The 12,027-nt window shown below is 37.5% G+C and overlaps 1 protein-coding gene across 2 annotated transcripts in view; it reads right to left on the bottom strand.

The window, feature by feature from the left end:
• The window catches only part of KCNQ5 (potassium voltage-gated channel subfamily Q member 5), a 584,694-nt gene that overhangs the window by 73,476 nt on the left and 499,191 nt on the right, over positions 1 to 12,027 (bottom strand). For both annotated transcript variants that reach the window (XM_024248720.3, XM_024248721.3), the window contains one exon: positions 4,955 to 5,049. In XM_024248720.3, coding sequence (XP_024104488.3) covers positions 4,955 to 5,049 — 95 coding nt within the window. The remainder of the gene's footprint in view (positions 1 to 4,954; positions 5,050 to 12,027) is intronic.

The following is a 12,027-nucleotide window of genomic DNA, read 5'->3' as shown; positions in this document are numbered from 1 at the left end:
GTGAACTTTCAAAACTGGCTTCAGTATTGCATAAATATATTATGATTAACATAATTATTATAATAGTACTAAGCTAAAAGAACAATCCCTGGGCCCACACTGGCCTCCACTTAGGGACCAACTCTGGGTAGGTGGATGCCTTCATTTCTTTATGGAAACGAAGTGACAATGATAGGAAAAAAAATGTATCTCTTCTTCCTTTCCAGGCACCTGGGATTCTCCTTGCTGGTTCTGCCTCTGCCACTCTTCACATCATTAATGCTGGGTTCCACCTGGCTCTGTTTTTCAGGGCTTTGCTCTCAAATCTAGGCACTTCCTGGTACTCATTAACACAGATCAAGAAATTTTCCTTTCACCTCGTATTCCCTCTAGGTTTAATTCTCTGCTGTAATCTGATGATGCATTCCATCTAAGTCATAGGAAACTGATAATAAATTATTTGGGGAATTTTTGGGAGGGCTGTCTTCTTCCTAAAAGATGGGGGTGGGGCTCTTTCTGAGTCACTTGAGTAGACCTCAGCACTCAATGGGCTGGAGATCTGGAAATGTCACAGAGAGATGGTTTCATCTTGCCAAAAAAAAAGATTATATATATATCTCACTCCAAAAGATGGACCCTAGTGAAGGGGAGTGTATCCTAGACTGCTGCCTGGACTTTTAACATTCAGAAAAAAAATTCCTTTTTCATTCTCTCGATTACCATATTTGAATACTTTGATAAGACTTCTGTCTGGGAAAATGACAGCAAGGACTATTCCAAGATCAGTTCCCCTCCTCCCCCACCTCCAAATATTCCATGCCCTGCAGATTTTAAAAAAGCAGGGAGTGAGTTAGGGAAAGACACTTTGATACTAAGGGGGGAAAAATCAATAAAATAGCAACCTTTGCAGGCAATCTTGTGAAAGGTCACTTTTATTCATCTTGTATTTGTTGATCGATTTTACTCACATGAGACACATTTAAAACATCTGGTAGGTATCAGATTTATGAACAAACATGTAGCAAGAGAGAAATCACAAACCTGCTTGATGCTTCCCCTTGTTCTTTCCTTCAGGTGCGTGCAGGCAGAAGAGAAATGATGATAAACCAGTGAATATATTTATAGCACTTGATAATGGCCAAATTGGAGATTGGGGAATCAAATACCTTAAGTAACTCTTTTCATGCAAGATCCACGAAAGCAATGTTCTTTATAATAAATGTACTCAATTTGCTAACATATATTCTTCGTGATATGGACCAGAGATAGCACAACATTTACTTGGCAAAGCCAAGACTGCCCACGTAGAATAAAAAACAATAGACTTTTCATTAGCCAAAGCTATCCATGGCTAAGAAAAAGTGGTTCTGATCTAACCAGCATTAGCAAGGGCTCTTAGAATGTTGCTAGTTACAACATAACTGTTCCCTGTGCATCTGGCAGACTTAGGTTTCTAAACCTGGATTCATTAATGAATTGTATCTCAGTCACTTGCTGAGGCAGATTTTTTTTTGTATCGTATAAAATCTAAATTTCCTTGGAGTAAATAAGGTACATAGTATATTTACCAAAACTCTTTTAGCCTATACTGTTGGGTGGCATTTGTAATAACTCATTTTAGCAAATGTAGGTCTAAGCACCATGGTGTAGGGTCTGTACTCTTTGCAAATGAGCTGTGTGCCTTTGGGCAGGCACCTTATTTGCTTGCAGATTTTGGTTTTCTTATGAGTAAATCAAAGGCTTTAGGTTAGATAATCTCCAAATCCCCACTTCTTAAGGTACCACAAGGTGTTTTTGGAGCTTGATAATTCCCCATAGCCTCATAAAATATCTGACTCATTCCCTAAATAGCATATTTACCTGTGTTTTGCCCTTTGCAGCTTCACTCTCTTTGAGGAGAAAATCAAGAAAAGTACTTGCTTCTATACATCCTTCTGTTATTAAAACAAAACTTTGAAATAGAACTGCTAAGACCTCTAGAGTGTATGTAAGAGACAAACCAGACCTGAAAAGAGAGAGTAAGGAACTGCTTGTTGTATTCCTGGCAGGTTTGAGTGTCCCTCCTCCCATTTCTCTCTGCCCTGCACAGCTGTTTCTTAGACCTCTCTCTCATCCTATTTCGTGGAATCAAAGCATCCCACTATGTCTCTAAAACTATGGGGAACAAGAGCATGGGGCTGGTGTTTTTTAATGATAACAATAACATTGATGATGATGATGATGATATTGTTGATAAATTGATCTTCTCCCTGCCATTTATTTGAAATTATAGCCTCTGATGCTCCCTAAATTCCTTCTTTATTTTACTTTTCTCCTTAGCACTTAATGCCATCTAACATATCCTATATTTATTTATTTATATTTTCTATCCCAGCATCCCTTGAATACATACTTCCCAAGGCCAGAGATTCTAACTTTTTTTTTTTTTTACTCCAACTGCTTCATTCTCAGTGCCTAGAACTATGCCTTGCACATCATAGGTGCTCAGTGAGTAATTGTTGAATGCATACATGACTGAATAAATTATCTTTCCCATCAGAAGTTCTTAGGCTGAATGCTAAAGCAAAATACACAATGTAAATAAAATAGTAATTGTAGTCTGTTTCTTACTACAACACTCTCCATTTGGTAAGCCACTTAAATATAAAAAGATCCCTCTAAGTCATTGAAAATTATTGTCACTTGATTAAATCAAGTTTGCTTTGTAAAGCAAAAGTTTGAACTTGGCTTCAGGGACTCTGTGAATACATTAAAATTGTAGGCAAAGTATTTATTTTCTTGTGCATTGATTATCTTTCTTGGGAAAGACCCCATAATTTCCATCACATTCTCAATGGTTTAACAAAAAACAACAACAAAGATTAAGAACCTCTGCATTTTGAAGCAATGAAGCATCACTGGAGGAGGAGAGATGTTAGGACATCTAGTTTCCCATGAACTTTACCAGTGACTGCTGTGTCATTCTGGACAAATAACTGTTTTTCATTCAATGGAGCTGAGCCCCATGGTTCATGAGGTTGCAGGAAAAGGAAAGTGAGGGAAAGGCACAGTGGGACATGAGGAACACAGGTGTTTGCATAAATCCTCCTCCACCTCCACCCCCACTTAAGACAGGGAAAATATCAGACGAATAGAAAGAACTTACGTGAATAAAATAATAGTTGATTTACTGGGGGAATTTGACTCATTATTAAACAGTTCTTCCAGGCTTTTAATGACTTTTAATCCAAAAACTGCAGTAAGTGGGAAGCCAAATAATCACATATGATAACAGACCACTCTCCTCTGTCACTTGAGAATTCTCTATCGGTTTTCCTGCTCAGATTCTCTTTTTACATTTACCTAGCAAACTTCATGAAGACAAGAAATACAATTTCTATATAATTTTTATTTTTGGTTCATAATCCCAAGGAATAAATAGCACAGGAATTATGTTCTATTTTTGGTTTTTTAATATCAAAATGTTGAAAGGGTCTTAAACTCCATAAAAAGTTCAAGTAAACTTCAAGATCTAAATGAAAAGAGGATTTTAATCCAAACATGCATTCAACAGCATCCATGCTTCTATCCATGCTGAGGTTCCATCCTCTCTGAAATCCCTGGAGCGCTATGAATATCTCTGTCCTAGGTGCTGACAAGAATTTTGGATACCACCCACCAGGAGACATTTCCCATTAGAGCTTAGGAATCATCTTGCCCAACTCTTGTCCTTCTCTTTGTGGGTGGGAAAACTGAGGCCAAGGGCAGAACAGGGAAGTAATGTAGTTAATGATGGATCTGGTGCTTCCCAATGGTATGCATTCTGCTGCATCGCAAACCTCCATTAAGACGGCACTGGCAGGGAATGTCATGGAGGTTTCCTCAGCTGATATCCCCCAAGATCAGTAAGAACAGGTGGTTTTTTCTGAGTCAGTTAGGTGTCCTGAATCCCATGAAGCCACTAGGATTAAGGTTTTGTTGGGCTATGAAGAAAAACAGCCGGTGCTTTCACATGCTAAGTCGGATGAGCAATTTAATAACTTTTGAACAACCTGAGGAACTGACTATGCTAATCAAGCTGGGTGACTCACAGAAAGCCTTTCTCATGACTTACTGCTTTGGTATTTCAATGAGGACTTCTTTAATTAGGTGGTGAATATGATTTAACATTTTCTGTGATAGTTGAACTGGAGTCCAGGTTTCCAAGACTCCAAGACTAAGCCCCCCCCCTTTTTTTTTTAAATTACAGATCTTTGTGGTAATCATTAGGACTGTCCATAATGTCCTTGGTTCTTGCTTCCTTCTAGGCACATGGTAAAAGGTAAAATTGTACTTCCCCATTTTCTTTGAGTTTAGGCATGGCTGGGTGATTTACTGTAGCCAACGAAATGTGAAGAAAAGTAGTCTTACTTTAAAATTGTGAATGCTAATTCCAAATTTTAATCTGCTGGGTCCCATTGCCTCATTGTAAACTATAATCCTATCAGGACTCCTATTTTTCTCTTTTTTTGCCACTGACTTGAGTTTGATCTGCAAGTAAAAGCTTGAGGACCATCCAGGGAGGATCCAGATGAGAAATGGCTTTGAGAGATCTAAACGTACAAAGATGGATTACTCTCTAAGCACTCATCTCTTGAGGTCAGGTGATGGGTGCAAAATAAATAATCCTTGTTTTTCAAGAACTGTGTGCTTACCTTTAGGATGCTGGTGGGCTTTATGAAATGAGACATTAGAAAATAAGCATGAAATAGTAGAAATAAATCTCTATAAAATTTACATTATTTTAATCTTTAACGCCAGTCTGTGGATTGTTAGGAATGATACTGATTCCATTTAGTTTTGTGCCAGAACTGCTACTAAATAGGTTTGAATCTCTCTAGGAGCAACAGAGAATAAGAGAAGCCAAACATTAACACCTTTTTTTTGTGTGTGTGGGTACAGTTTAACAGACTTGAAAAGACTCAACTACAGTGGCAGCTGTCACACTGATACCTACTTGGTAGGGCTGCAGGTGTGCAAGGCCTTCAAGTGTGGCTTCCAGGTTGCAATGGAAACAGATTTCTCATCAGCTGCGTAACTACGCCAAACACACTGCATGTGGCATAGATGGGGACATGAAAAAGAAAAAAGAGAGCAGGAGATAGAATAAAATAAAAAGAAATGATTAAGTTACTACACATGAAGAATCTTTTACCTCTCATACTTAGCCCTGATAAATACTCAAAGGAGGAAGAAGGCTACTTTGGCATTTTCAGCTGGCTGTTAAACATATTGCACCACATCAGAACTTCTTTTATTTTATTATATTATTTATTTATTTTGAGATGGACTCTCACTCTGTTGCCCAGACTGGCGTGCAGTGGTGCGATCTCAGCTCACTGCGATCTCAGCTCACTGCAATCTCTGCCTCCTGGGTTCAAGTGATTCTTGTGCCTCAGCCTCTAGAGTACCTGGGACTACAGGTGCCCACCACCATGCCTGGCTATTTTTTTGTGTGTGTTTTTAGTAGAGATGGAGTTTCACCATGCTGGCCAGGCTGGTCTCAAATTCCTGACCTCAAGAGATCCACCTGCCTTGGCCTCCCAAAGTGCTGGGATTACAGGTATGAACCACTGCTCCTGGCCAGAACTGCTTTTCAAAACAACACACCAAGAAGCAAAAGGCCCAAAAAGTGTAATATAATGTAATTTTTGAATTGGTAAGGGAAAGATACTATATTATCCAAAACAAAAAGTAATGATTGACTGGTTAAATGCTAATATCCAAGATAGTAGTTAGGTAAGCGACTTGAGCATGAGCATACATTCTAGAGATTGATCTTTAATCAATATTTGATAAGGGAGAAGCAAAAGACTAATGAAAATCCATTATGCAACTAGTAAGCTAACTAGTTAACTAATGAACACCAGGGTATGCTAGTAATTGAAGTAATGAAATCCTTGAACTATGTAATACTTTTAATGCTAAAAATGAAGATAGTGATATCAAGAAGCAGAACTAAAACAAGATGGGGAAAATGTACTCTCTAGGTGTATAGCTGCAAAACACCTTAGTATTTATGCCATGATCTAAGAATATGTTTATAGCTCTTTGATGTAAAACATAAACTCTCTCCATTTCATATAATTACACCTGGCATACATAAGACAAAATATTTTTATGTGATCCTCACAATCAAAGTGTGAATTAAGATTCCTATTTTGTAGGTGAGAAAAAAAGGGCTCAGATAAATGAAGAGGTTTATACAAGGTTGGCTGAGTTGAGACAATATCTCCAATTGCCTGGCTCTCGGTCGTAGAATCCCTCCAAGGAGACTTGCTGACTGCTTGAAGACTGTTGTTGGAAAAGCTTCCATCTGAACTGCTCATTTGAGAGATTGCCCAACCTTACTTTCCCATATAGATTTTGGTAAATTTCTTTCTTTGTAATGAGTCTGCAAACATCTCTAATGGCCAGGTATTTACTCCAGTCTCCTCAGAGAAAACTTTTTTATTATAGTAGATTAATCAAAACATTTTATTTTATGTGGCAAACCTATTTATTTATTATTTATTTATTTGAGACAGGGTCTCCCTCTGTCCCCCAGGCTGGAGTGTAGTGGCATGATCTTGGCTGTCTGCCACCTCTGCCTTCTGGGTTCAAGCGATTCTCGTGCCTCAGCCTCCTGAGTAGCTGGGACTACAGGCATGCACCACCACATCCAGCTAATTTTTGTATTTTTAGTAGAGACAGGGTTTCACTATGTTGGTCAGGCTGATATTGAACTCCTCACCTCAAGTGATCTGCCACCTTGGCCTCCCAAAGTGCTGGGATTACAGGCGTGAGCCACCATGCCTGGCAGACCAATTCATTTAAATGGGCCATATCCCTAGTACATAACCATCAGTCATGATTGTGAAATCTACAATGAAGAAAATGTGATCTAACAATATTCCTTTTCCTGAGAATATCATTGAATAAATATATGCTGAATAAAAGTTAAAAATCGACACAACTACTTGGGAAAACTGGAAGTTTCTATGAAAGCTGAACATTTATGTATCCTGTGATACAACTACACACTCCTAGGTACATTTTCAACATATATGCTTATATATGTTCATTAAAAGATATGTACTATATGTTAGTTTCTAATAAACTAAAGCTGGAAATGCCAAAATACCCAGAAACAGTAGAATAAACGGGAAATTTGTGATACATTTACATAGTACAATACTATATGGCAATAGTACATGTAACTACACACAACAATATGGATGAACTTCATGTGAATAATGTTGAGTGAGAAAAAGAAGACACCAAGGAGTACATTTCCATAATGTACAAAAACCAGGGAAAACTATTCTATGCTGTTAGAAGGTAGCACAGTGGTTATCCTTATGGGATAGTGATTGCGAAGCGGTACACAGGAGGTCCTGCTCTGTTTATCTGAGTGCTGGTTATGCAGGTGTGCTCAGTTCTCCTAAGATATGTGCTCTTTTCTGCATGCACATTGTACTTCAATGAAATTTCAGAAAGTGATATAAAAAAACTAGAAAAATATAGTAGTAGAACCTGAGGGACTTTTTTATATTTTTGAGGAAGGTTTAAATGATTGAACCAAAGTTCCTTGCCTTCGTTACATGGCTCATGCTGATTTAATCTACAAATCTGTGGAAATTTGTGCTAAGTATCTTGACATCTTATATAATGCAACTATTGTTGCATCATTTTGAAATGTTAATTTTTGTAAATATTATATACACACAATTTATAGAGTGATTTAGAATAATTAAGGAAAACACATGGATTTAGGATTGCAGCTTCTTCTGTAGTAGTGATGCCCAGAGATCCTCTAATGTTGTGATGACACAGAGGGCTGCCTTAATTAAACAATTTCCATAGAAGACGTCACACATATATGATTTTTGATACATTGCAAGCAAGACTCCTGTAGAACTAGAAGCATATAGCAGGTCTGTACATTATTAGATACCAGTGAAAAAATCCAAAACAACAGAACAACAAAAGAATGGGACCGAGGCTTTGCCTGTGAATGTTATAAAAACTGGGGGCAAAAGAGGCCACTCTGAGAAAATTAAATATTTTCTTTACAATGAGACCTGATGTCTTGCTATTTTTCTATCAAATTGATCCCAACGGCTAAGCTCTTGTTCCCTTTGTTATTCATCTCCCAAAAATGCCTTTTAAATGAGAGGTGTGGAAGGTACAGGTGGCATCTGTCACACGGCTGGTATTAGTTAACAGTAAAAATGAAGGTGGAAAGTGGAACTCTATGCCCTTTACACTCTAATAACTTTATTTTGTCCTTAGGTCTCTCTTAGCAAATTGTTTCTAGTAGCTGAACTTTGAGCCCACATCCCTGTGATCCAGTAGCTGATGTTCCTATATTTAAAGCCAAAATCACACAGTAGTTGGCAAGAGAAAAATAACACTTAGAGGGATTTCCTATGGTTAATTTACATGGTGTATACAATTCAAAGGACAAATCAACAAGAAGCAAAATGAGAGCCAACTTTACCATTTATCAGGTGATGCTGGTGCTCTAGGCAGCCAAACAGATTTGGACTTTGCTCAATAAGTACAAGGCCAGTATAATTCAGTTTTTTGGGAGTATTTTGTTTGTCTTGCAAGTATTACCGTTATGGCATGTTTGATCCTTACTGGAAATGGTCTAGAATGTTTCAGCTGACCATCCAAAGGAATAATGAACATGGAGCTTATTTTTTCAAGGTACAGAGTTTAAAATGTCAAAGTCCTGAAAGTTTTAGGCTATTAACCAGCAATCCCTTTCCACATCTCTCTTCACACTACTTTCTGTTCCTCAGAGGCAACCCCTTCAATTCTTATAGTTGTTGCTTCTATTTTTAAGAATCCTTATTTATTATTATTATTTTTTTGAGACAGGGTCATAATCTATCACCCAGGCTGGAGTGCACTGGTACAATTATAGCTCACAGAAGCTTCAAACTCCCAGGCTCAACCAATCCTCTGGCTTCAGCCTCCTGAGTAGCTACAGGTATGTGAGGACTACAGGTGTGTGCCATTGCACTTGACTTTTTAAAATTTTTTTGTAGAGGTGGGGTCTTGCTATGTTGCACAGGTTGGTCTTGAACTCCTGGCCTCAAGTGATCCTCCCACCTTAGCCTCTCAAAGTGCGGGGGTTACAGGCATGAGCCACTTGCATCCAGCCAAGAATGCTTATTTTTAAGGATTATGCTTATAGTTATATTTCTTGATTTTTAAATTTTAGACATTATCAATTAACTTCCTATCCTGAAAGATAATGATATTGCCCACTTACCTGCCCTCTTCCCCTCCTTTCATCCTATCAACATTTTAATTTTAACTTCTTAGCTAAGTTACTATTTAATATTATTATGACAATGTAACTGCTGTTCCCAGTTCAGCAATGTGATGTACTATGGCTACTCTTTCTTTTTTTTTTTTTTTGTTTTTTTTTGGGAGTTATAATTGCCCTATTTTAATTTCTTGATTTGCGTATATGTACCTGTTATGATTACATTCCAGATCTTTCCAACAGAACTATAAAATTCCTCTGGTCAAATGCGTCATGAAATCTGAGAATTCCATTCTTTCGCTTCCTTGAAGATCTTTCTCCTGGAGCTCTCAGCCTCCTTCTCATTCTGTTCTCAAGGCCTGCATAGCTGTTGTCTTGGGACTTCCCTTCCCTATCATCATAGAAATCCCCTTTGCTCTTTCCTGTGCGGGATCTCTTGTTTTCTTGACTCCATGTCTCTTTCTCTCTTGGCTTATCCCCTTGTTTTGGAAGAGAAATTCTATTTACAAAGTTTCTTGAGTAAAGGTAAATGGTAGATTAATTTCTGAGATCTTGCATGCCTAAAAGTGCCTTGGTGCTGCTCTCACACTTGATGGTGGTTTGGCTGGATATAGAGTTCTAGGTTGAAAATAATTTCTATAATTTCGAAAGTATTGTTTCATTGTCTTGTAATTTTGGGGTTACTAATGAGAAATCCTATGTCATCCTTATTCTTGATCCTTTGGCTCTGTCCTGCTCAGAAAGCATTTAGGATCCCCTTTTTGTAAGTTTTCCGATATTTCACTATGATAATCTTGGTGTGAAGTTTTCGGTTCACAGTGCTGGACACTTGGTGAGCTCTTCTACTGTGGCCACTCCCGTCCTCCTATTCCGGAGAATCATAATGTTGTATTTCTCTGATAAAATCTTCCTCTTAGTTTCCCTGCACTTGAGCTGAGATATCTTTATTAGCTGGATATTGGAATGCCTGGATGGGCCCTTCATGTTTCTTATCTTTTTTGCTTTATTTTCAATCTCTGTTTATTCTAGTTTCAGGGAAATTTTCACAACTTTATCTTACCTTCTGTTTTTTTTTCCTGCCTTCATGTTTTTCACATTGAAGATTTTTTTTCTGAGTCTGTTCTTATATTTATTTATTAAAGAAATGTGATCTCACTATACTGCCCAGACTGATCTTGAACTCAAGCGATCCTCCCACCTTGGCCTCTCAAAATGCTGGGATTACAGGCATGAGTCACCACACCTGGCACTGTTTTTATTTATGACTGGAGCACTAAAAAGATGTAAAATCTCTATATAAGTGGCTTGAGCTTAATGACTAGTGGCTTCGCTTTAGGGTAATTGGGTGGAGACTAAGTCATTTTACTGGGGGAAGCCAAAGTTTCAATACAAGCATATATATTTTTCTTTTGGGTCAGTTGGCATCAAAGCAACATTTTCTAATCTATCCCTACCAGCATTTATTTCACAAACCTTTACTTAATTCCCTGTTTCTGTTTCTAATAAAGCATATATTTATGAGGATGCAAATGCTGCTTTTTGAAAGGGGTAATGGATTCAGATTCAGACAGCAGGGATTTGAGTCCTAGCTCCTCCTAGGCTTGTCTTGAGGATCAAGTAACATAATGTATTAGAAGCACCCTGCAAACTAAAAAGCACTTCATGAGTCTTAAGCATTATTAATAAAAGTTGTGACATTTGGGGAGGTATTCAAAACATTACTGAGAGCTAATTTCTTTTTCCAGACTGCTCCAGCTTGAAATGAAAAGCAAATTTAAAAGAATCATGCGGAGATATTGACACAGCTAAATTTGCTGCAAGCTTCTGGGGTTTTAAATTTTTTTCCTAAAACCCTGAAATGTTGGTTAATTTAGTTCTCTCACCAACCAAATGATGAAGCAATTTGGGCATCTCAGTTGCCCTTTTAAGAAGATAGTGACTCTGGCCTAAAATAAATGAGACGCTTTTGGGCTTGATGGTTTGTGTGTTCAGCAAACCAAATCAGGTTTATTGGGTAAGAAAGTGAAAGGATGATTAAATGAAGTTTGCTTTTCAATCTACTACATCCTGAAATAGAAATTTCTACAATATATAATCAAGGCTTAAAGCCTTGAATTCTGTCTAAAGACTATATAGCAAGGAAGAACAATGAACAAATTAATAATTATATTATTATTTCTATGTGTAATAAATAAATTAATTGCATTTAAATGAAGGAGCAATTGCTTTTAAAATTAGTAGATTCTACTTTGATTAACGAAACTATGATTAGATTTTTAAAGTACTCTTGAATGCTTCAAGCCTTCCATTTTGCATTATTTTTGTTAAGAACAACATTTAAGTTGGAGTTTTAAGTAAAATAAAAACTCATGATTTTACTTCATTGTTACCTGCATTTGTACAAGTTCAATTACTGATCACAATACATGTTACATAACCCGGTTCCATAAAATAAAATTCTAGGCCTCCAAGTAAAACTGTTCAATTAGCCTCTCCTCCACAGGGTTACCTGTGAGGGAGGCCTTGCCTCATTTTGACTGTAGACATATAAATGCCTCTGCTCCAATGATTTGCTGTAGAAATAACAATTTCTTTTCAAGTTCAGTTGGAAATTGTTGTTGCACAGTCTAGTAGTCAATAATGATAAGTTAGATCAGGAGATTTCCTGCAGTTATTCTCTATATTTCTCTTGTATGGTATGGCAGCCGTTAGCCACTTGTAGCTATTGAACACTTGAGAAGTGGCTAGTGCCATTGGCAAACTTGGTT

The sequence above is a fragment of the Pongo abelii genome, chromosome 5 (genome assembly GCF_028885655.2).
Source record: "Pongo abelii isolate AG06213 chromosome 5, NHGRI_mPonAbe1-v2.0_pri, whole genome shotgun sequence".
NCBI lineage: Eukaryota > Metazoa > Chordata > Mammalia > Primates > Hominidae > Pongo > Pongo abelii.
Note: the sequence above shows the minus strand (reverse complement) of the source record. Positions and strands in the feature narration are given on the sequence as shown.